General features: G+C 40.4%; 1 protein-coding gene across 4 annotated transcripts in view; it reads right to left on the bottom strand.

Annotated features, from left to right (window-relative positions):
• Positions 1-256: 256 nt before the first annotated feature.
• The window catches only part of RASL10B (RAS like family 10 member B), a 215,214-nt gene continuing 188,515 nt past the window's right edge, over positions 257-26,955 (bottom strand). For 2 of the 4 annotated variants that reach the window (XM_077296262.1, XM_077296263.1), the window contains 3 exons: positions 21,120-21,466; positions 13,267-13,391; positions 257-3,169 (listed from right to left, as the gene is read on the bottom strand). In XM_077296262.1, the coding sequence (XP_077152377.1) occupies positions 2,899-3,169; positions 13,267-13,391; positions 21,120-21,335 (612 nt within the window). In that variant the 5' untranslated portion in view covers positions 21,336-21,466 and the 3' untranslated portion in view covers positions 257-2,898. Of the gene's footprint in view, positions 3,170-13,266; positions 13,392-21,119; positions 21,467-23,974; positions 23,997-26,955 lie in introns of those variants that run through there. The other 2 variants (XM_077296265.1, XM_077296264.1) reach the window with 2 other exon arrangements.

Genomic DNA, 26,955 nt, shown 5'->3' with positions numbered 1-26,955 from the left:
TGTCCAATATGCCTTTTTTTTCTAAATGTTCTTGTTTTGTTACAATACACACAAAGGAAATAAACATGTGTATAACAAAACATGTGTATTTGCAATAATAAAGAAACACACCTCCTATCTCAGACGCCCTGTCAAGTGAACATTAATAAGGGTTACTACTGATCACTTGCTATATGTTCTCCTACACATGGGTGTATTATGATTCAGTACAATCAAGGGCATCATAGTGTACCTTTCAATGTCTGTGAGCTATTGTAGAGGCAAAAGGGTTTTATTATCTACTTCTCACATAGTTAAGAATAACATAAAAACAATATAACAATACAAAATTTATTCATTTAAAATTTTCTACATTAATTAAAATTTTGGCTAAACATATCATTGCATCAACAGTTTATTTTAATTTATCTTACATTTATAGCCCTGTAAAATAATAATGTCACTAAGAATAGAGAGCAGGGTAAGTGACAAAGTACAGATCTCCAAATCTGTGTCACTGGCCACCAATAAAATTGCAAATCAATATTCATCAATATTTTTATCATTTTTGATAAAAATTAATCAAACATTTCTTGACCAGGCTTTATTCACTCACTTTTTTAGGCTTGTAAAACATGCCATTAATTTAGAATGTTTTCCATAGTGTTTTTAATCATACATTTTGGCAGGGTCTTTTATTTTGTTACACATGTAACATGCATTTTTCCAGGCATTTTTCATATCCTATGCAGAAACCTATAGGTAAAATGCAATACTTAGATCATGCTAAGTTTTGAAAAAAAAAAGGCACGCATAAAAAATAAATAAATTCCTCAAAATGCCTTATCCAAATCAAATTGTTCGTAATGTGTTTATTAATATATTACCTCAATTTCGGCACTCAGAGTAGGTGGTGGAATAGTGAGGCTATAACTGTTATAGCAGATCTGAAGAACTAAACACTCTGTGATTAAATTGAGGTGATATGTATTGATATTCATTTCAACATTCACATTAATGTACGTGGTGCTCCCCACTGCGGTTCATGAACCTGAAGAAGGTCTGAGTTAAAGAGGTTGTGCGGCTTTAGACTACAATCACTCTGCGAGCTGTGAGGATTCTCCGGTGCCGGAGGCAGGTGCATGTGATTTGCATGCATACGGTCACGTGCCAACTAGACGTTCGTGGCCTCGTTCAATGCATGTCTAGTCCCAATATGTCTGGAAGTATGCAAATCACATAATTGCGGTCAAATCCCTGTGCCGGCACAAAAGAATCTGCACAGTGCGCAGTGTGAGGATTCACAAGTCTGCAGTGACACAGAGTGACTGCAGACTTGTAGCCTAAGGCTGGACAACCCTTCTAGTGTCCGAAACAACATGCATATCGGATTACAAATAAGTATCACCATCCTCAATTTAACTGCCTAGTTCTTCAAATCTAATATTTCACTACAATCTTTAATAAAAAAATGCAAAACAAAATACAACGAAAAACACTGCATGTAAAGATGGTGGAAGCCGATTATCCAACTGAAGAGCAGAGGCTATCTGAAATGAAATTACTCTGTAATTTTACAAATTAGTTAAATATGCAAAAGTTCCGACTGTGATGAAGACTGTACAGCACTTCATACAGCTGGAGGTTGATGGAAACCTTCCGTTCTGCCAAACAATTAGCAGCCAAGCAATCACAATGAATACATATTAATATGTGGATAAACTGGTAGGCGCTCGAGTCATTATTAATACTAAGTGGATGAAAAGAGTAGAATTAACGGAAGAGGTGGAACTAGTTTTCTAGATCTTGAGATCATTGTTGTGCCATTCACATCACATGCAGATTATTCTTTAACTGTTTGTGAGGTGTAAAAGTGACCGGTAAGACAACGTGTAGACGAATACAACGAGACTAACACATTCCATAAACACAAGGAACTGCACTGATATCACCAAGCCATTGTAGGTTAATTACAAGGCCTGGCTCTGGAAGGTGGCTTTATTTTATTGTGCTGATACAAATTATATATTTCTATATATAGGTGATAGTAAGAAAAGGCAACAAAATACAATTACGTTCACCACAAAAGAGCCCTCTGCTGCCTGACCGAATGGTAAAACATCTCACAGCAATGTTCTACCTGATCTTCTAGCAAAGACAAGACTATAATAAATGCAATAACAATAAGGTTTGACTATTGGAATAAAAGTTAACCTGGTGATGCTGACGGTTTCCATGAACAATGTGCTTATGCATTAAAAATAAAATGACAACTATGATGCATAGTTCCAATAACCAATAATGTTATCTTGTAGACATCTATAAGAATTAGTTTTTAGCAACTGTTACCCTGTAAGAAGAAAAGGAAGAGTGAGATAAAAACAGCACAGATAGCCAAAGATATTATGGCGACCCAAGAATGAGGGTCTATCTGCCTGAGGTTTAATATTTAGCTACAAGTGGTTCCATTTTCATATCTCATCTTTGAAGTCAATATTGGAATCCATACAAATTAGGACATAGAACATAGACTGGAAGTTTAGCTGAGATCCACTAAATTTAAGGTAGCAATTAGGAATCAAAGCACAGACCATTGAATCTAAGGTCATTTGTTATCTAGTGAAAAAGAAGAACTAAGCAAGAACAGTATTATGCTGCTATTAATCTTGTTCACAAAATAGTTAAAAAAGGTAATCTGGGTTATCACAGAAAAGGTCATTATATCCCCACTTCCCAGTGAAAACAAGAAAGGGAGTGCTATTCCGTGACTTCACATTAATGCTTACAATGTGGAAAACCTTGATCACTGCAATTAAAGTTGTTTTGCTGGGCAAGTGGTTAATGTTCATAGTAAATCCCGAAAACCATGGCATGGAACCACATTATTATTGTATTTCCATAAAAGTGGGTGCTGTGCCATCACATGATAGAACATCGGTTGCGACGTAATGCCCCTTGAAAGCGTATTGCAGCATGTACATGCTTGCACCTAGCACAGCCAACACTCTTAAGTAGTTCACTGAAAAGTAGCAGTATGTGCCAGTTATACTTTGCAGAGCATTCAATGTAGCCACATTTCCAGGTCTTTTTCACTAGGTGGGACACGTTCCAACGTGGAATTACACGGCCTCTTTGTAAGTCCCTCTTATTCCCAACTATGATAATTGGAGTTTCCGATGTGCCAATTACTCTGGAAAAAAAATAAACATATTAAAAAGTGTACAATTTAGTGTCAGGTTTATTCATTTATACAGGTGAATAAACAGCAGAGGGATTTGGGTGACTTTTTAGAATGTGTTGCCAGGTAAAAGGAATAACACTATTTTTGGTTATTATCTGAGTTGTATTTTGCATATTTTACCTAATTCCCCTCTGCATACTTAAGGTACCTTCACACTAAGCGACGCTGCAGCGATATCGACAACGATGCCGATCGCTGCAGCGTTGCTGTGTGGTCGCTGGAGAGCTGTCACACAGACAGCTCTCCAGCGACCAACGATGCCGAAGTCCCCGGGTAACCAGGGTAAACATCGGGTTGCTAAGCGCAGGGCCGCGCTTAGTAACCCGATGTTTACCCTGGTTACCAGTGTAAATGTAAAAAAACAAACACTACATACTTACATTCGCGTCCCCCGGCGTCCGCTTCCCTGCACTGTGTAAGCGCCGGCAGTAGCAGGGCACAGCGGTGACGTCACCGCTGTGCTTTGCTTTCCGGCCGGCACTGACACATTCAGTGCAGGAAGCTCTGAGCAGCAGCGCGGACGCCGGGGGACGTGACAGACATCAGAGGGTGAGTATGTACTGTTTTTTTTTTTACTTTTACAATGGTAACCAGGGTAAATATCGGGTTACTAAGCGCGGCCCTGCGCTTAGTAACCCGATATTTACCCTGGTTACCATTGTAAAACATCGCTGGCATCGTTGCTTTTGCTGTCAAACACAACGATACACGCCGATCTGACGACCAAATAAAGTTCTGAACTTTCAGCAACGACCAGCGATATCACAGCAGGATCCAGATCGCTGCTGCGTGTCAAACACAACGATATCGCTATCCAGGACGCTGCAACGTCACGGATCGCTATCGTTATCGCAGCAAAGTTGTTTAGTGTGAAGGTACCTTTAGTCACAAGAAAGCCACAGAAGCTCTCTTTGTGTACTTTGCTTCTTTCTCCCCTTAAGTTTTGCCATCTACACTCTACATGGACTATTCTAGGTGGCAGTTGTAATTTGATCTCTCATTAAACACAGACTGTGTGTGTATGTAAGGGGTGGCAGCACCGCTAAGTGTAGCTCTGTCACATTACAAACCCTCTATCAGCTTTCCTCTTGTCATAACATGGTCAGCTCTGGTGTACTGCCTTGCCCCCACACTGTCTGCCCAGAGCTGAGAGATCAAAGTGTCAGTATTCCACTTATGTCTGTTGTGCTCAATTTGTACTTGATCTGCAGTGAGTGAAATTAGGCAGATTACTCCTTCATGAAAGATAATGACTTCTCCGGTCCCATTGCAAAGTGCCAAGTTGCCTGAGCATAGACACAAGTTTGATTACTGACCTCTCCAAATAGTTTGTGTGGATGGGCAGCACAACAGAGGTGACCCTACTAAGAAAGGAGGAGAACTAATAGAGGGGTTTATAACGCGATCCAACTAAACTCAGATGCACTACCTCCCACTCCCTACACTGACTCATGCAGGAGGTTAGTATCAAAGATGATGGCGTGCACACAGCGGGAGGAAGAGGTTCCGGTGGATGGGAGTAGCAAACTCTGGGATCATATTGTAGATAAATTATTTCACCGCACACTCAAGAGTTTTCATGCAAATAATCTTTAATGATTGTTCAACACAAGTGCAAGTGGCGGACAAAGTGAAGGCATATACAAAAAAGTGACTAATGTTTTAACCCACTCAGGTTTGAGCTCAGACATGCTTACTGGAGGAGCGGGAGCACCCTGACAACCACCCTTAACAAGGAACTTGCTATATGCCTGTCGCTACTGGGATCTCCATGTGGCATTTGGACCTCTTTTCCTTTGAATTTGATCAAGGCCAGAGTGGGTTGAAATGTTAGAGTCACTTCTTGGTATATGCCTTCACTTTGTCCGCCACTTGCACTTGTGTTGAACAATCATTAAAGATTATTTGCATGAAAACTCTCGAGTGTACGACTATGCTGGAGGTTAGGGCAGGAGATCAGAACAGGATGATTACATTTCACACAGTGAGAAATCTGATCTAAGTTATGGTGGACATGCTCTTTTTCTCTTGTATGTGGATGCCTGCTTATGATTGGCAGAGCTAGTTCTTCGCACACATAGCCTTTTGGCCTTTTAACGGTTTAAATTAGAGTGTTTTTTGTGCTCTTTTGTCATTAATAATAAAATATTTTTATATAGTGATCCCTATGCAATTGCATTCATCTTTCATGTTTATGGCATTTTTCTATGTGCTAGGCTGATTCTGATTTATTTGATTGTGCCCTGGTCTACATACTTTTCTCTCTGATTGGCAGAGCTGGCAGCACTGTGAGAGGAGAATTACTAGAAGTGTTTGTAATGAGACTGAACTCTGCAGGACTGCCCACCACACTGCTGGAGATGAAAACTGAAAGCTGCTAATCACACTCAGGTCTGCTGCGCTCCAGCACATGTATTCATGCTCTGCAGTGAGGAGAGCAGACTGTTTCATTATGTTTTTCATTCCCCAGTGTGTTGCTGCCTGATTATGATTGGTTAGCATCAAAAAGAGTAAGAAGTACATGCCTCTAAGTGAAATCTCTCTGGTAATGCCCACTTGGACTTAAAAAAATTATCTGTCTAGGTGTCAAATAATTTCATCACTAATATCCACAAAGGAGAGGTGAAAAAACACTAATAAAAAAAAAAGCATTTTATTCTGCTCTGCAGGCCCTTTTTGCATTTTGTGTCCAATTGCACATGAAAAATGTGACGTACGTTTTACTTTAAAGATAGATTTGAGCAGTTTTTGAGAGTGAATAATCAGTGCAGACAACAGGGTGGGAGAGAATGTCTAAAAATCAGAGTAAAAATGTTTTTATAATACAGTATAAAAGGAACAGAACCAACCTATTTTCTAGGCTAAAAGCATCCTGTTTTCAGCTGATCACACATTAAATAAAAGGTGACCGAAACAGTTGATTTTGGCAGATTTCGTCAATTATCAAAAATATATGGGGCTCTCCTGATAGGCTTTTAAAATAATTTCACTTTTTTCTACTAGGAGATGGGATGCTGCCAGAAAAGAGTGCTTATTCTCCTCAGCCAAATAATATAAACACAATGGCCCTATTAATCAAGAATGGCGTTGTTCATGCTGCTCTTGATTAGAGGGTATGCTGGAGTCAGACACTCCTGCCCTGATCCATGAAGAGGTGTATGCCTTGTGGGAATGCTATTCACTTGGGTGCATGTTGAGGTAACACAGGAACTGCTTCCATTTAAATATCCAGGCTGGTTTATTGGTGCTTCATAAACCATGCCACAAGCAAAGGAAAATAAATGGTCTTTCGGTGCAGGCAAAACACAGTAAACAGTTTCAGCAATTTCACTTTAGAGACAGTCCAGGACACATAGGCTGGGCCGCATCCAGCATACTAGCTCAGTCTGGAGACATCACACAGGAGGTCTTCTTACCTCCACAAACAGGCCATGAGTGAAACAAACAAGGCTCCATTTTATCATGTAAACCACACAAAGAGGTAGGGTATGTGGGCAGCCAGACCCGCTCATCTCTCAGCTGCCCGTAAACCTGACCCAGATACACAAAACAAGCCTCTTAGTATAATGTGCACTAGAGCATTACTCCAGGTTTACATCACAGAGGACAACGACCTCTGTGCTTCATATTTCCCTTCAAATATGTGTCCGGTAGCCACCTTACAGCCTCTTCATGAATCAGGAGTGTCGGACGAGTGGCATGCAACTCTGTGTGAGTCTCACCACAAATCTTACATTAGCCCGTTAGAGTAAGATTTGTGGAAAAGCGAATGCCGCCTCTCATCATGAATTTGACGAGCGGCCGTCACCATGCCGTCATCCCACCCAAACTCCGCCCATTTTGGTGGAGTTGGGAGACACTGGTGTGAAGACACCGGATGTTGCAGAATTCTGGCGAGAAAGCTTTGATGATTCGGGCACAATATGTTTGTTATATGGTATAACAGGTGTGGTTCATGAACATAATATATTAAAGAACTAAGCTATAGTTGATGTCTTAGTCAGTAGTATTACATTGATACCAATAACAAAGGGTAGAAAGGCCCCCATGTATTCTATGTAATATTCTTCTAAGCTAATGTCAATTGTGACTGGTGGTCGCTATTCAACTCTGCAGTATTAGTACGAACATATCTTTATCTACACAATATAGCATGTAGCATGGTTCAAAAGAGTAACTATGGGTGTCTTTTAGGAAAATTTGGAATTAACCGTGCATACAATACCACCATGAATAACAAAGGAGTTGTAGGAATGGAGATGTTAAATTACAGTATTATGAACTATCTGCTCTCAGTGTCCTTTCATTTTTGTGCAAGCTACATCTCAAAAACAGAGAATTCCTCTATACAATGACCAGAAAAATGTGCACACATTAGAGTCAAGATTCTTTTTGTGGTACCGCTGATACATATGCATCCAAGAAAATGGCTATTTCAACTTGTTGCCTAGTTACACTATTAGGCAGGAGCAAAGGACAAAATATGAAGCTACAATTTCGAATTTCTATAGTGCAATAGATACACTTGAATACTCTGCAATAATAACAATAATGATAGTATATATGTAAACCAATAATATTTGTCACTATCTAATCTGTTCATCATCTAGTTATATTCATAGTGAGCTGCTTAAGTGGTTTCTGTATATTAAGACAACTTCATCTCATTTCATAGAAAATGTACTTAATTTGAAATCTGCAGATCAAATTGTGTAATAATTATGATATGTTGTTTTATCCCCCAAAAATTAATACAAAGTGACGGCCATTATGTGTCTCCCTTGTGTACAATTTGCTGCCCACTGCCTGTTGTCAAGTGTAATCTGTCTCTAATAGGAGTGACACCAAGTTGGATTTCATTAACGAATGAATAGGTACAGAAAGTATATGGGTGCTGCAAAACCATGTAAAAATAAGTGGAAAAAACATATTTATTTCATAAAAACATTGTGTTTTGGAACCAGTCTGGTACCTTCCTTCAAGATGGCTTCCAGGAATTGGGGTGAGTTTTTGTCTCTCTGCTCCTGCTCTTTTGTCTTTCAAACTGCACACAGGAATAACAGAGGCAAGAATTAATTTCAGAGCAGTCAAGTCATTAGACAAAGGCTGCCATAATACATGCTTGGAAGTGAGGGAAAGAAAATTTCACCACCTGTGGTGCAGGCAGAGTTCTGATGAAGAGTAGCTGCCCACTGAAGAAGAGTGGATACTAAATTACAGATCATGAGAATCAAGACAGCTCCTTGACATATTGGACTGGTACACCAAAAGCAGGGTGGGAGAGAATGACTACAAATCAGACCAAGTAGTTTTAACTTGTTGTGGGGGATAAGAACAGCAATGTTTAGGGGAAGAGAAGGGAGAATAGTGAGAAGCAGAGTAAGAAAGGTACATTCACACAAAGACCTATGCTGCTGGTTTCTAATATGTGTTTATCTCACTTCAGTGCTGAATTCACAGTTGCACTGCTCAGTACAGCTGTAAGATGTTTTACATGCTGCTGCCGTTTCCAAGGGAGTGCTACAGAGATAAAAGAGAGAAGGAATATATCAAGTCTGTGTGTACTCTGTATGTAAAACATCATAGCGCTACTCTCCACTCACTATCTTGGTGACAACTGAAAATTAGAGAAAGCCTGTAGAGGGAAAATTATGAAAACTGGAGGATAAGAGTAATATAATTGCCAGAAATAGTGTTATTCCTAACACATAACACACAACTTATTCTAAAAAGTCCCCTGAAACAATAGGTAGGTTATAAGGAGTTCATGTTACGCACAATTGAAAAAAATATGTAGAACATGAATGAAAACCTGCAAAATAGAAAACCATTATCAACCCTATAGAAAGTCACATAGAAGTAAAATATTCAGCATGAATGAGGGCTTTAGGGTAGCTTGAGTGAAAAGTCCTGGTTAGGAATGCTCTGTCACAGTATTTAAATAGCTATTCCCACAACCACATTATGTTTCACAAAGTAGAGTAACTACATATTATTGTTAATATGCAGACTAAGCCCAAACAAAGATTCTTTCTTGTATCGATGTGTTTTTTTAATCTATTTCTGCTGCTCTGTGCATCCAGCTTCACATAAATGAATGGATGGTCTTATACTTCTCTGCTAAAATTACATTTTCCTGCAACACTTGCTTCTCCACCTCTCAGAATTATCATCAGGCTAATCTAAGCCCACCATATGCTTCTGTGCACTCTATGCTCCTGTGCAGTACACTGCCTGACCAAGTTCATTTTCAGGCATTTACATCAGTATAGCTGTCTGTCTGGCTTTACATTATTAGTTGGTTCTAGCTGAGCTCGACTCTCCTCCACAATGGCAATGTAGACCTGTGTCTGTTGTCTACTGCTGATATATCAATTTTGAGAAATGCAGATTTGTTGATGCATATGACAGGAGATAATCTTCTGCAATATGCATCACTGGTCCCTCAGTCACATACAACAAACACAGTACAACTAATCTCAGCCCCTATATATAGCCCCATCCTCAGTCCCAGTATATAGAGCTCTATCCTGCAGTATAGCTCTCCTTCTAGCCCCCTTTTACACTGTATCCTATTAACCCTTCTATGCACAGCCATATGCTACAGCAGTATATCACTTCTTAGTTACCAACCCATCACTGCTTCTTGGCATGAGCTCTCATATGGTAATGAAGAAGGCAGGTTTAAAAATGGGATACAAAATGGGACACATTGACACAAATGAATAAATATGTACAGTTGAAACTACAGGTTTACATACACTATATAAAAAGACACATATGCATGTTTTTCTCAATATCTGACATGAAATCAGAATAAACCTTTCCCATTTTAGGTCAATTAGGATTACCAAAATTATTAATATCTGCCAAATGCCAGAATCATGAGAGAGAATGTTTTAAGGCATGTTTATTACTTACTGCAAAGTCAAAAGTTTACGCTAAGATTACTATGACAATTCTGGACTGCCCATATGATGATGTCATGTGTTTTTTGGCAACATCTGAGTTAGAGACACACCGGTAGATGCATTTGAATGCACACCTGAAACATACTGCTTCTTTGTGTAACATCATGGGAAAGTCTAAAGAAATCAGACAAGATATCATGAAGAGAATTGTGGACTTGCACAAGTCTGGCTCATCCTTGGGTACAATATCAAGATACCTGAAGGTGCCTTCTTCATTTGTACGAACAATTATATGCAAGTGCAAACAAGATGAGAATTTCCAGCATTCATACCGCTCAGGAAGGAGACAGGTTCTATGTCCTAGAGATGAACGTGTTTTGGTCCTACATGTGCATATCAACCCAAGGATAAAAGCAAAAGACCATGTGAAGATGATGACGGAAGCTGGTAAGATTGTGTCAATATCCACAGTGAAACGAGTACTGTATCAACATAGGCTGAAAGGCCACTCTGCGGGGAAGAAGCCATTACTCCAAAAGACACATAAAAAAGCCAGATTCATGTTTTCAAATGCACACAGGACCTAAGACCTTAATTTCTGGAGACATGTCCTGTGGGCTGATGAAACTAAAATTTAAGTATTTGGGCATAATGGCTATAATAATAATAATCTTTATTTATATAGTGCCAACATATTTCGCAATAGATGAAAGATGCCAGCATAATTCACATATACAAGAGGAAAGGTAATCGCCAATCTTGTGACAACCATCGAGGCATCTCCCTTCTGTCCACTGCAGGCAAGATATTGGCTCGTCTCTTGCTCAACCGCCTTTTACATCACCTTGAGCAAGGACTATTACCCGAAAGCCAGTGTGGTTTCCGTGCTAAACGTGGAACAGTAGATATGGTCTTTTCAGCACGTCAACTTCAGGAAAAGTGCCAGGAGCAACACCGTGACCTTTATGTAACTTTTGTTGATTTGACCAATGCTTTCGACACGGTCAGTAGAGATGGCCTGTGGAAGATCATGGCAAAATTCGGATGCCCGAGCAATTTCATCTTAGTCATCCGGCAGTTCCATGAAGGCATGATGGTGAAGGTTCTGAACGATGGAGACGTATCTGAGGCTTTCCCAGTAACAAACGGTGTAAAACAAGGTGGTGTGCTTGCTCCAAATTTGTTCAGTATGCTGTTCTCTGCAATGATAAGTGATGCCTTTAACAACTCTGAAGATGGAATCCAGGTTAGGTACAGGACTGATGGCAAGCTATTCAACCCAAAACGCCTGAAGGCGGTTACGAAAGTGCATGAGACTGTTATCCGTGAATTATTATTTGCTGATGACTGTGCACTTAACGCTAGCACGGAACAGCAGATGCAGCATGAACTGGACTGTTTTTCGCAAGCTTGCGACAGTTTTGGTCTCGAGATCAACATTAGAAAAACTGAAGTCATGTATCAACCGGTTCCAGGAAAACCGTTTGGAGAAAAAAAGGGAAAAGCTTGGAAGCCAAACAACGGCATCCTAACTGTGAAACACAGGGGTGACAGCATCATGTTGTGGGGTTGTTTTGCTGCAGGAGGGACTGGGGCACTTCTGAAAATAGATGGCATCATGAGAAAAGAAAATTATGTGGCAATACTGAAGCAACATCTCAAGACATAAGCCAGGAAGTTAAAGCTTGGGTGGAAATTGGTCTTCCAAATGGACAATGACCTGAAGCATACTGCAAAAATGGTAACTAAGTGGCTTAAGGATAACAAAGTCAATGTTTTGGAGTGGCCATCACAAAGCCCTGATCTCAATCCTATTGACAATTTATGGGCAAAGCTGAAAAGGCAGGTGCGAGCGAGGCGACCTACAAACTTGGATCAGTTACACCAGTTTTGTCAGGAGGAATGGGTCCAAATTCCAACCAAGTATTATGAGAAGCTTGTGGAAGGATATCCAAAACGTTTGAACCCAGTCATTCAGTTTAAGGGCAATGGTACCAAATACTAATGAAATGTATGTAAACTTTTGACTTTGCAGAACGTAATAAAGATGCCTTAAAACATTCTCTCTCTCTCATTATTCTGGCATTTTTTAGAAAAACATGCATATGTGTCTTTTTATATAGTGTATGTAAGCTTCTAGCTTCAACTGTATGTACATTATTATACCACATTATGATTTTGGGACTAACCCTTTAAATGTCTTAAAATTGACAGCTGGACAACACTTATTTTACGCTCTGATGCAGCGCTAACCCTCCTGCAATTCTTCGAGGCATTGTTTACATGCCAACTGCAAGATGAGATTAGTAGCCACTGTGGTCACTTACTACACTATTGGCATCATGATGAGGATGGTGGCCATGATGTAAGTAGTACAGTATGTGACTGCCACTGCCACTGATTGGCATGCTAAGCTGGGTAACCTCTTAACTGCAAGTAGTATCAGAAGCACATGTAACTTGAAGCTACTGGATGTAAATGCCTAAGATATGTCATTTATAGTATTGGTTTCCTCTTATGAAGCAAAGGGACATTTAGGCCCTCTAGCAACAAGGACCTGGTTATAACTGTAAACTCACATCTAAGGAGAATAGCATTAAACAAATTATTCAACTTTCAGTAAAGTTGACTCCAAACACAGTAAAATGCCTAAATCAGCAAACAAAGTGGGTACTCATCCTTTCCGGATCCTGCGCCAGCTCTCTGCCACTGCTTAGACCTCAGTGTTTGGCTGCAGCAGTGACATTGTCGCCGCTACGGCCAATTTCTGAGCTCAGCAGCTGGTCTGAGATAGACGACATGAGACGCTGAGCTCAATGACTGGCCACAGCTACAGCAGGGATGCACCAATACAACTAAAGCACTGACACTCGAGCAGCGGCAGGGAGTTGGAGCTGGCTGTGTTTTATAGGTATTTTACAGCGTTTGGGATCCACTTTATGATATACGAACCTCTATGTGGTGCTGTTTAACAGGTGATTCTCATTAACTACCATAGTTATAACTGCTCCTAAGTATATAACTATATACTGTATATATAGTGAACAGCCATGTGTGTATTATAATACCTAAACATTATTGCAGTAATAAAATATCAAATGCCATCTGAAGATTTCCTGCGTAATTATGACCCACCTTGTTTCCAAGATCTGTTGCCTTATGGTTTTGATGTATTCAAAGCTGTCAAAGCAACAGATGTCATAGACGAGGATGTAAGCATGTGCACTTCTGAGTCCGCGGCAGCAGGAATCTGCCCACTCCTGCAACATATAACACTATGATATATCTTGCCACGTTATGCAAGCATGAATATTTTTATAAAGATGATGCTACCCGTGTAAGTTACATTAACATAAAAAAGTATTCTCTCCCCTTTTATTTTCAGTAGAGATAAGTTACTGCTAGATTAGTCTTTATCCTCTCCCCAGTGAAAGCCCAACAACGCTCGGCTGAACCCAGTGCTTATGTACCGTATATAGGTTAGTAGGGAGACACAAGAGCCTACTGTATGTACGGTACATTCAGCTGACAGTTATCTCATGTGTACAGCCGGCTTAACACTAGCCAGGTTTGGACAACAGAAGGCAATTACCGTAATTCCATTTTGCTGAAAATCCAAAATACCTGTCTATTAAGGACCTATTTGACAACACAAATTTGTATTTTTATTCTGTCAAAACCATTTTAATGAGGATCGCAACAATCACTTTCGACTGCTACAGAACATGTACACAATAATAATATGGCTGGAACTGACTGCAATAAGCCAGTTATCCTCAGACTTTATGCCATTGTCAAAGCCCGTCTTGAATGCATCTTGACCAGTTCTGTAGACCAGGAAAATCTAAAAAAAAATACCTACCTGTCTATTGCCCAAGTGTAAACATCACTCCCTTATGTGAATATACCAAATTCGATGGTCTGCAATACAGTGACTAAGACACCTAGACCTTATAAAAGGAGAGCGGGATATGGAAGTTTTTGTGCCATCGATGGTAAAGCTTCACATGTATTTTTATTTAAAAGGTCTGTGGTCTTCCTGTATTTGTAGGACGCTTGAAGCATCTAGACTTAAGTACTTTGGTAGTAGAGTAGCAGAAGCCTTACTACAGTGGATTATTACATTTTTGTAAAAAAAAAAAGTTAAAAAAGTAGCAAGAGATGGTGACTTATTTTAAAGGGTTGTGGTCTACCTGTATCTGGAGGACATTTGAGGCACTTGGGCAGACAAGTCATTTGTGCAACCGCAGACTGGACCAAGAGGAAAGAAGGTCTACATCCACCACCAAAGCAGCACGGACCGTATACTGTTCTTGCAAAGCAAAAAGCAGCAGAATGGAAAAGTCCAGCATCTGAAGGAAATGAGGTAAGTATTAAAACATTATTTTATTAGCAACATAATTAAGAAAGGAAAAATTAAAAATCAAAACATACAAAGAGAACAATCAGGACTAAAAGTGGTTATGCTCAAAACTTGTAGACCCGTGTCCTTTTAGTCTCTTTGTATGTTCTGATTTTTTATTTTTCTCTTGTTGTAACTATGTTGCTAGTAAAATGTTTTAATATACTTACCTCATTTTCTGAAAAAAGGGATTTCTATCCAGCTCACCGACAAGTGTGTTCTGTTCTACAGGTAGCGCAGAGATGTGAAGCTCGGGTTGGCCGCCAGGTAAAAAATGAGTTAAAAGATACATCCAGCAATGGTTCAGGAGGAAAAATATTATGAAAACTGTTTACTTAGGAAAAACATTTGAAACAATCCATAGTATAAAAGGTGCTCAGTTCACCTAGATATGCTTGCACTGATGCATTTCAAACTATAAGTTCTAATTCATAGTATAGCACCTCATTTACTTTGGAAGCTGGATTTTTCCATTTTTCTATACCCAGAATTCGATCTGGAGCCTCCAGTCAGTTTTCAACAGTTGGTGAGCCAATATACAATTTTTCTAATTTTTGCTCCCCTTTTTGTCTGTGTCCGACAGTGTGGAGGTATTCAGACTCTAGTCACTTCGGCAGCACAGCAGCGTAAGCCTTACTACAGTGGATTGTTAGATTCTTCCACGTTTTTTTAAACTGCTATACGATTACAGAAAGTGTCCTACATCATTCTTTTCTGCACTCACTCCTCCTGTCACTATATCCCACGCACTCCTCCCTAACAGGCATGCTGATGAGGGAAAGGGTCATCCCTTCTGCCTCGGGGTTTGTAGCACACACATCTCAGCGTGGGAAGTTGCTGAGGGATAGAGAAACGGGGGTGGTTACTTCAAAGAGTGCAATGCGACATGCCTGTGGTGGGATTCCCCCTGGCTGAATCTGCTAATGTTATGCAACCCCCAGATCACAGACAAGCTAGCTTATGAAAATATTATAGGGGGCGAGAGAGAGAAAACGTAGAGGGGAGTCACAGCAGCGGCAAGACTAACTGTAACAGTAGATATAGAGGTGCGGGATGTGTGAATATATAAAGTGCTCCTGTTAGTAACCATTTCACCTACACTGTGACAGTCCATCAAATATAAAGGCTCTGATTAATATATCCTCGCATATGTCGAGAATTCTACCAGAGACAGCATCATTGTGATGACATGGCTGCAACATAAATGTTGGATTTTAAAGAGGACCTGTCACGAGATCAAAAAGTGGACAGTTTTTGCTCTTACTTTATTCTCACTGCTCCACTGAGTATTCCATTTTTTTTCTTTTAAATCCATCATATAGTTCCAGAAATAAGGGCTTTTTATTTAGCGCAAAGTTTTATGGGCTTTCCCAAGTGGGCCGTGGTCACAGGGTAACAATGCAGAGCAGTCTAAAGACAAGTCCCCAGAGAATCCACTTGGAAAGACCATGAAAATGATCACTAAAGACAAGAGGAAAAACTGGCCACTTGACTTAGGGACAGGTTCTCTCTACCGGCCTGACAACTACCGTATTCCCAATTTTATAAAATGCTAGCATAATGACCATAATCTTTTAATTTATAGAATGCTAGACTATCGCATTTATTTATGATATTTGTGACAGAAATCATATTTCCTTTTTAGTGTATGGAAAATATTTCTAGATTAAAAAATGTATATTGTGCAAATATGGTAGAAACTGATTTAATTTTCTTTGTGTACAAAGTTTCTAATGATAAATAGCATCATGGGCGTACTGTAGCCACATCAGCTGTTAGTGGGCCTACTGGCTGAGGGGGCAGTCAGAACACTGAAGATTTTTTGTAGGGAATAACACATTGTTATCTGTCATTATTATGCGTGTTCTCTGATATATGGCAGTTTCTTGTCTCTGTATAGTATGTAACTAGTAAGTGTATGTCACCACATTTTCTCTTATGATATATGAGTGGATTATACCAATGTTTTTCCAGTTTTAAAGTGGGTGTACTAAGTTTGCAATTTATCGCCTATCAATACGACAAGTGATAATTTACAGATTGCTGGGGTTCGGACAGCTAGGACCTCCTACGCCTCTTCATGAATCAGGAGTGGCGGACGAGTGACCTGCACCTCTGTGTGCACCTAGCCGCATATCCTACTCTGGCCCCTATTCATAAAGAAATTGTCGAGTGGCGGTCCCAACTCCCCATCCCGCCCATTTTACCAGAGCTTGGAGAAACTGGCATGAAAGTGCCAAAAGTCACAAAATTTAGGCGCAACGCAGAGCTGCACCAAAATTTTGCGACATTTCAAAGCTTTTAGGCCAGAATTCTGATGTGAAAGCTTTAAGGAATCGGGTCTCATGTGTTTAATGCATTTTAACCCCTTAACAACTTGTGGCATAGATCTTCATCACAGGTGGCATGCTGGTTATATAGAACAGGCTCAGAAGCTGAGTCTGCTCTATACCGAGCAAATGCTGGCTGTGTTACACCGTATGATCCGCATGAGATACAATTTTTTTCTGGTGGACCCATAGACTTGTATAGGCGAGTCTCATCTTTCTGACATACGGAAGAAACTAGTGCGTGCTGCAATTTTTTCGTGAACGGATTTAGTTCATGAAAAAAATAAAATTGGTTTGAGTGTTGTTAGTTTCACAGTTAGAACTCGGGCAGAAAATATGGTCATGTAAGCTTGGCTTATCAACATGTGTCCAGAGCTAGCTGCCATAGCTTCTGTTTAACCATTTAAATGCTGCAATCAGTCACTGACAGCAGCATTTAAATGCCTTCACAAGGAGCCGATGGGTTATAATGGTGCCTGCTGAAGGCATGTTGTCTACGATGACAACCTGCCTTCAGTGGGCACCATTATAACGCATCGGCTCCTCGTGAAGGCAATTAAATGCTGCTATCAGTGACTGACTCCTGAGAACATCATTTCTACTACTGTATATACTGCTATACTTCAGTACATAATATGAGTGATCAATTACCTTAAACAGAACTGGTCATGTCCAAAAATGCTATTATCCTGCAGATAAGGGGTTAATCTGCAGGCTAATAGGGTTCTGAATTCCTGCAGCTGCAACACTGAAAGCCCGGCTGCTGGGAGGAAATTAACTTTATAACTTCCCGCTGACTCTGGCCTTCAGTCATAGAGAGACTTATTCCCTTTCCAAGGAAGCCATAGAGTGAAGTGGCGTCAGGGGGACTGGTGGTAGCTATAATGTTATGTTTATTTATGCTGATGTGTCATTGTCTTTATAGTGTTAACTATGCAAATTGTCTTTTCAGAGAGGAAGAGAACTAGAACTCTAGTGCCACCTATTGGAAGTAGGAATCCTATAAGTCATTGTCAACCCTTTTCTCTTCCTCTCTGAAGAAACAATTTGCATAATTAGCATATTTCGCAGAGGAGCATTGCGGCTTTAAGTCTCCTCATCTCGGCATGCTTAGCATGTCAATATCCGCAAGGAGAAAAGATACTTCTTGGATATCGGTCGGACGCCTCTCACTCAGCCAAACCAGATCTCCACTTTGCACTGATGAGGGGCAGTACCCCGAAACACAGTGTTTGCAAATTGAGATTCAGGTTTGGCTATTATCCTAAATCATGTGACAAGGCTCGTTAAAGGGTCGACATTGACTTGTAGGATTGATACTTCCAATAGGTGGCACTAGAGTTCTAGTTCTCTTCCTCTCTGAAGAGACAATTTGCATAATTAGCATATTTCCCAGAGGAGCATTGAGGCTTTAAGTCTCCTCATCTCGGTATGCTTAGCATGTCAATCTCCGCAAGGAGAAACGATACTTCTTGGATATCGGTCGGACGCCTCTCACACAGCCAAACCAGATCTCCACTTTGCACTGAAGAGGGGCAGTACTCCAAAACACAGTATCTGTAAATTGAGATTCTGGTTTGTCTATTATCCTAAGTCATGTGACAAGGCTTGTTAAAGGGTCGACATTGACTTGTAGGATTGCTACTTCCAATAGATGGCACTACAGTTCTAGTTCTCTTCCTCTCTGAAGAGACAATTTGCATAATTAGCATATTTCCCAGAGGAGCATTGAGGCTTTAAGTCTCCTCATCTCAGCATGCTTAACATGTCAATCTCTGCAAGGAGAAACTATACTTCTTGGATATCTTTATAGTGTTCACACTCATTCCATTGTATAGCAATTAGCAGCTCTTTACACACTTGTGCAACAAGCTATGTACCTGTCTGACTTTTTAACTGGGTTTGTTGTAAACACGTGGATTTCTGGTACCAGTGTACTGCAACTGTTCACTAGTGGGATACCCTAAATTGATATTTTTCTGCTATCATCTTCTACCTAGCCATTTCTCCCTATGTGGGACACATAGATAATTGTTGGGGGCTTATTAGGCTCATGTGATATACAGTACCCACTTAAATACACGTGTATAATAGTTTGTGTATCAATTTGATTATAGAATTGATTAATTTTTGTACAAACTTGTTTCTTATATTTTGCTGTTATTTATTACCCCATTTGGAATAATTTCACTAAATGCTATATATTTTTTTATTTATAAAAAATATACATTTATTTTGATCCTATATTCTTAAATAGATTTTTTACTCATATAATTCTTCATATATGGGTCACATATCTGCTTATATCGAGTGCTATTTAGATATTATTCCTATGAATGTTATATGATCTCTTTGCTTTATACAAATTATACTCTATTATGAATACATGTTGACATGACTTGAAACCTCCAGAATAACCCCATATCTCATATCTACATGTTTATAGCATTTTTGTCGCAGGTTCCCTTTAAGTGTACTGAAAAAAAACTAAAGTAAAAAAATGTAGAATTGTAAATCACACCCATTTTCAAAAATAAAATGAAAACATATAAGACAATAAACATATTTGCTATTATAATGTCCATAAAAGTCCAATCCATCAAAATATAAAACTATACAAAAATTATGTTAAACGCAAAACAGAAAATAATTAAAGAACAGAATTACCATTTTTCAGTTGCAGAACTTTTTTTAAAATTCAATAAAGAGTGATCAAAATGTGATGTAGCCTAAAATGGTATGCATAAATATGTTAATTTGGTGCGCCAAAAAATGCAAGCCCTCACACAGCTCCATCGACGTAAAAAAAAAAGTAACAGGTCTCAGGAAATTGGCGACAAACATTTTTTTTTTACATTTCAGAATCTTTTTTAAACCACTAAAATATAAGAAAAACCTTATAAGTTTGGTATCGCCATAATTGTACTGACTTGGAGAATCATGTTGCCAGGTCATTTTTGCAGCACAATAAACCCTGCAAAAACAAAACCCAAAAAACCATTGCAAAATTGCATTTTTTTCACCATTTTACCTTACTTGGATTTTTTTTCCATTACTCAGTACATTATGTGGAAAAATGGATAGTGTCGCTCAAAGCTACAAGTGACCCCAGAAAACACAAGCCCTCAAATGGCAATGTTGATGGAAAAAAAAGTTATGGCTCTTGAAGAAACAAGAAGAAAAAACGAGGAGCAAAAAAACCCGAAAAATATCGCCAAATTTTGAAATGGTTCAAAGAGGGGTTTTTTTTCCAAGTGCTTTTGATGACTTTTCATCTTCCTTTATATTTTGTTTGTACTTTTTTCATTTTTTTTATTTTCTGTAGATAAATGCTAGAAAAACACCTTACCTTGAGCTTTCAGCATTTTCACTAAAATGCCATTGACCTCTAAAACACTACAAAGAATCTCCCAAAATACAAAACTAATAAAAACTCTATGTATGTAGACTTTTTATACTTTATTATACACTTTAAAGTGTCAAACAATATACAAGACATTAGAACAATAGAAAAAAATTGTCATAAATTATAACTTAGCAATATTAATCCCTTTCTTGAACATTTGCAAGAGAAATAAAATCTACCCAAAAATGGCTCAGAACTATTTAATATGTACGGTACATCCAATTATAACCTGCCATATGATCTGACATGGAGATGCAGGCTGGGCGGTACAGTTGCTCACATAAAAGTGCGACACGTGGAGAGCATCATGCACAGGTCCTATTCTAACTAATAGGAATCATGCATAATACTCTTCTGGAGCTGTACCACCTCAAGTAGGTAATAAATTAATATACAAAAATGAAACAAACACAATTAAAAGAATACTTAGAAATTACTAAAATATGTCACCACCACGTTATGATCATTGGGGATTCAAGCTTTAGCACTCCATCCAACCCAGAGAATGAAGGAGGTGCATGGCTTATTTAAGGATGTGTTCCCTTCATTGCGTTTTCCTGCAAGGTAACACTCTCAACCATTTACTGTAGCACAGCCTCCATTCATGTGCTACGACCAATTCATTCGTAGGATTGGTGGTGTTCTCAGTGATTTTACCCCATCAATCATAAAGTGATGGCATATTATAGTTATCACTTTATAATATGAGAATAATCTTTCAGGCCACCGACATCGATATTTTGGTTTCAATTTCGACTGTGATTGGCTAATGCCAATTAAAGTGTTTAAGACAATAATTAAGAAACCCCCAAAATGTAGGCCTGTTACTAACCCATGTAATCATACTTACTTGTAAGGTGTTGACTGGAAAAGATGATATGGGAGGGAAGTCCATTATTTGAAGCTCGTGGACATGGCCATTCATGACAACAGCTGGTAGGAAGACACGTCGAGATTTGGTGGGGACACAGTTCTCGTTGAACTCGTTGTACATGAACTGATGCACAATTGCACTTTTCCCCACTCCTTGGGCCCCAAGTACCGCAATCTTGAAGGTCGTCACCATGCCTCCCTGGGCCGGTGGTGGGTAATTCCCTCACACGGTCCGTGGCGTTGGCAAGATGGTTGCACTGCGGCATATTCCAGAGGCTGCAGGCTCAGCCACATTCAGGAAGCATCTCCTTGGAGAAAAGGAGGCTGCATAAGCAATAAGAAACAAAAACATCACTATAGCAAAGTGAAAAAGTTACGTTTAATCAAGTTTATAAAATGCAAGTGTAGAACTATTGTAGTTGTTTGTATAACACCTTATAATAAAATGCACTTTATGAGTTTACTTCTAACTATGTCCAAATAAAAAAAAAGTTTGGGGCATTGAGTTGCATATAAAGAAAATACATGGCTGTAATGGAGCTGTAATAGAGACTAAAGTGATATCTTTGGTGAATAAATCAGCTTTGCGCCTTTTCTTTAACCCCTTTCTGAAATTTGTCGTAATAATAATCCATCCTTGTGCGACCCTGGGGCTTATTTGACCAGAGACCATTATTATGTTATCGCAATTGCCTGCGCACAAATGCTGTGCGCGGGTGATCGCCGCCAGGTGTCAGCTCATTCTGACAACTGACACCAAGTGCTAAGTGTCAGGAGTGGTTACGCACCACTCCTGGAACTTTAACCCCTAAATGCTGCAATTCTGGGACCCGGCAGAAGGTTGACAGCCTCTGTGCCCTTGGATCAGAGACCCCGCGGCGTGACACTGGGTCCCGATAGTTGCCATGGTGAATCGATGTGGTCATGACAACATCCGGGTCACCAGAGATAGGAAAGTTGCTGATCATGCGCAGTGCATGATCAGCAACTTTCTTTGCCAGTGCAGAGCTGACAGTTTGTTCAGCACAGGGATGCTCCGCATCCCCATGTTGTACAAGCGTTCAGGCTGCAAAAATGATAGTCCCATAGTGGGACAATGTAAAAAAGTTAAAAAAAAAAGTTAATTTAAAAAAAAAAAAAAAAAGTTAAACTATTTAAAAATTAAAATAATAATAAAAAATAAAAAGATATTGTATCCATAAATAATTATTTGCATGAAAAATACATAAAGAATAAAAGTATACATATTTGGTATCTTAGCTAGGTCCAGGCGATATTTGATGCTCTACGGAAGGCGGGGTTTTCCAAAAACCCGAAGAAGTATGCCTAGGGAATGGATACTTGGGCTATGTTATAGGCAGGGGTGAAATAAAGCCCCAGATGAAGTTGAGGCAATCCAGGGCTGGCCACAACCCCTCTCAAATAAGCAATTCAGGGCATTCCTGGGTATTGTAGGCTATTACTGCTGGTTTATCTCAAACTTTGCCATAGTAGCTGCCTCTCTGACAGACGTCCTTAAAAGGACAAAGTCCGCTATGGTAAGTGATCCCCAGAAGCTGAGACGGCCTTCTAGGAACTGAAGCTGGCCCTGTGCAAACAGCTGGTGCTGGTAGCACCTGATTTCTCCAAGGAGTTTGTGGTCCAGACAGACATGCCGGGCTGGGTGCTGTCTTATCTCAAGAGGTGAACGGTGAAAAGCACCCCATCATGTATCTTAGCTGGAAGTTGCTATCCTGCGAGAAAAACTATTCCATAGTGGAGAAGAAATGTTTTGCCATCAAGTGGGCGTTGGACTCTCTAAGGTACTATCTCTTAGGCAGGAGGTTCAGACTAGTGTCAGACCATGCCCCACTGAAGTGGATGAGGGAAAAGAAAGGGAACAATGTCCAAGTGACTAGGTGGTTCCTAGCACTTCAGGATTTTAACTTCCATGTGGAGCATAGACCAGAGAAACAGCATGGCAATGCTGACACTCTATCGAGGATCCACTGTTTGTTGGCAGAAGGTGCCAAGCCCCCCGGCTTTGGGCAGAGGGTGAGGGTATGTAAGATGGCTGCCGGATGAGTCTTTGAGGGGAGATATATGTCATCACAGCTGTTAGCTGCAGTGATGTGAGCTCAGAAGCATGCTCTGGCACATATAGTACTGAGAGTTTTTTGGCCATTCTAGGGCCGGGTTTTACGAGTGGTCATAAGAGATGGGTGGGAATGATGGCTCACATATCCCAACCCCAGGGCGTATTTTGAGTTTGGCAGATAAAATGGAGGCCGAATCTCTCATTTAGTGTCTGTGGCTGGAGGTGTGGAGACGTCCAGTATGTGCTCCTAAATACACTGACCTGAGCGGGCGGACCCGCACTGCTATATGGACTATTTACTTGCAGTTCGTGTTCACTTTCAGTGTGTGTTGCAAAAGGCACTGACCTAAATGGGTGGACCAGGAATACCATATGGACTATTTGTTTTCAGTTTGGTTTCACTTTGTGCCTGACAAGGCTCTGTTTTGTTTTGCCTGGAGCAATTTATGAAGTTAAATAAACTTGCCTGGACTTTGCATGAAAACGGCCTCCTGTGCCTACCTCAAGAGCAGCTGAGTACAAACTGCTACAATGGTTATGCTAAACACACCTGGATGATAATCTAGTAGGTTAACCCATTTAACACATATGTAAAAAAAGATCCGTCCACAGATGGGTGTCTCTAGTTATTACTGTCCTAGTTTTGTTCTAAAACTCACTCCTAGTGAAAAGTGGAAAGTAGTCATTTCTACAGTTGTTGTGAATTAACAGTACTTTGTGGCCGCTGGATGGGAGCCCTGAGAGCCGCCTCTTACCTTATTTGTGGTTCTTCTTTTGATTAGCTGGCTTGGTGTGACATCATATGTGTGTCATAATGCAATGATGATGCCGGACTAGACAGGCTAATAAAAAGAAAAGCCAAGGATGCAATCCAGTAACAGGTGGTTCTGAGGGCTACCTTCTAGTGCCCACACATTACCAATATTGCCTTTGGACCGGGTTCTCCAAATCAATTTGCATCAATTGTAGGAGTTTCTCAATACATTCAAGATTTATATGTGCTTGTTGTTTGTAAATGGAAACATTCTTGCTTACATTTGAAGGGTGAAAACCCGCCTTGACCTACTTTCATAGAGTTGTAGATTTTACGGTGTGTCAGTATAGATAGGAACAATACAACTGGAATAAATGACAAGAGATATTTTTTCTACTGCTGTGTTTTGTTCACAGAGGAATACCTAGACCATTGATTTCCAAACTTCTTCAGGTCAGGAAAATACAAATCAGAAAAATACTTTCCTATGGAAAGTTTTATGTACCACATTTGGCCATTGTGGCCATATGACATGTAAATGGAGCCAAAGGTAGTGGATTGCTCCAAATTATTGTGACCAAATGCCTTGATCCCTTGTATTCGTCATACAACCACAATCCCTAATGAAACCTTCATGAGTCTACAAATCCTAAAATGGATTCACACTCATATCAAAATTAATTTAGACCCTAGACTTCCATACATAACTTAGAATTAAACCATAAATAACATTTATTCACAAAAAGCAGTACTTGCTTATGTTTTTTTATTTTACAATAATTTTTAGAGTTCCATTTCTCCTTTTTGTTAAAAGTATCTACTAAAAATAGCCTGGTTATCATTTGTCAATCCATTGAGATCCCCAGTATTCAGCTTTAACCCCAGCTGCGGTTTTGGCATGCTAGATTTGTCTCTGGTGCAGGCTGAAAGTTTAGTGTTGAAAAAAGTCATATTTCATAGAATCAAGTTTTGGCACTAGGGAAGGGGGAAGTGGAGACCCCTAGGCAGATCTGACAACTCTCTGACTCCCCTAATATCCCTAAACAGGTTCCATACCTATCGCCGAGCAGGAGCCTAATCCATGACTGCCCCTAGCAAAATGCCCTAAATGGGGGGACAGGGTGAGCGTCAGCCCCCACTACAACTAAAAATAACACAGGTAGAGAAATGGGGGAATACACTTAGCTTAAAGGGCCACTGTCACCCCCTCCAGCCGTTATAAACTAAAAGAGCCACCTTGTGCAGCAGTAATGCTGCAGTCTAACAAGGTGGCTCTTTTAGTTTTTGATTCAGTTAATCCCTCAATAAAGCGTTTTAAAGTTTGCCACAAAAACCTGATAATGTACCTGGAGGCGGTCCGAAGCCTCCTCTATGAATCTCCCAACTGCCGTCACTCTTCTCTTCAGGGGCGATGGTCACCGCCCCCTGAGCGCTGTTTCATCTTAAATCCGGCGCCTGCGCTGTGCGTGCCTGCCTGGGACAGGCGCAGTCTTCATTGTCCGTCATAGGTCAGATGCAGGGTGACTGACTGCGCCTGTGCCGGCAGTGCGGCCACCCTGTTGCTGAATCCCCGCCCCGCACTGTGTTATTCATTATGCACAGTGCGAGGCTGGGGTTCCTGGGCATGCGCACTGCGCTGTTCAGACGCTCCCCCAGCTCAGACACTCCCCCAGCTCCCCCCGCCTTCCAGCGTTGTTATTTGCGGCTGCTTCATTCCAAACGCTGGCAAGGAAACCTGTATATTACGGCAACGCTGGAAGGCGGGGGACCGGGGGAGCGTCTGAACAGCGCAGTGCGCATGCCCAGGAACCCCAGCCCCGCACTGTGCTTAATGAATAACACAGTGCGGGGCGGGGATTCAGCAACAGGGTGGCCGCACTGCCCGCACAGGCGCAGTCAGGCACCCTGCATCTGACCTATGACGGACAATGAAGACTGCGCCTGCCCCAGGCAGGCACGCACAGCGCAGGCGCCGGATTTAAGAAGAAACAGCGCTCAGGGGGCGGCGACCATCGCCCCTGAAGAGAAGAGTGACGGCAGTTGGGAGATTCATAGAGGAGGCTTCGGACCGCCTCCAGGTACATTATCAGGTTTTTGTGGCAAACTTTAAAACGCTTTATTGAGGGATTAACTGAATCAAAAACTAAAAGAGCCACCTTGTTAGACTGCAGCATTACTGCTGCACAAGGTGGCTCTTTTAGTTTATAACGGCTGGAGGGGGTGACAGTGGCCCTTTAAGAAGACACAAGAGAGATCACGTCAACAATCTTCCAAGAGAACTCTAAGAAGATACTAGTCTACTACTAGCACTTTGAACCAGGACAAAGGAAGATACAGTACAGACCAAAAGTTTGGACGCACCTTCTCATTTAAAGATTTTTCTGTATTTTCATGACTATGAAAATTGTAAATTTACACTGAAGGCATCAAAACTATGAATTAACAAATGTGGAATTATATACTTAACAAAAAAGTGTGAAACAACTGAGAATATGTCTTATATTCTAGGTTCTTCAAAGTAGCCACCTTTTGCTTTGATGACTGCTTTGCACACTCTTGGCATTCTCTTGATGAGCTTCAAGAGGTAGTCACCGGAAATGGTTTGCACGTCACAGGTGTGCCCTGTCAGGTTTAATAAGTGGGATTTCTTGCCTTATAAATGGGGTTGCGACCATCAGTTGTGTTGAGCAGAAGTCTGGTGGATACACAGCTGATAGTCCTACTGAATAGACTGTTAAAATTTGTATTATGGCAAGAAAAAAGCAGCTAAGTAAAGAAAAACGAGTGGCCATGATTACTTTAAGAAATGAAGGTCAGTCAGTCTGAAAAATTGGGAAAACTTTGAAAGTGTCCCCAAGTGCAGTTGCAAAAAACATCAAGCGCTACAAAGAAACTAGCTCACATGAGGACCGCCCCAGGAAAGGAAGACCAAGAGTCACCTCCGCTTCTGAGGATAATTTTAGCCAAGTCACCAGCCTCAGA

This window comes from Ranitomeya variabilis, chromosome 3, assembly GCF_051348905.1.
Source record: "Ranitomeya variabilis isolate aRanVar5 chromosome 3, aRanVar5.hap1, whole genome shotgun sequence".
NCBI lineage: Eukaryota > Metazoa > Chordata > Amphibia > Anura > Dendrobatidae > Ranitomeya > Ranitomeya variabilis.
Note: the sequence above shows the minus strand (reverse complement) of the source record. Positions and strands in the feature narration are given on the sequence as shown.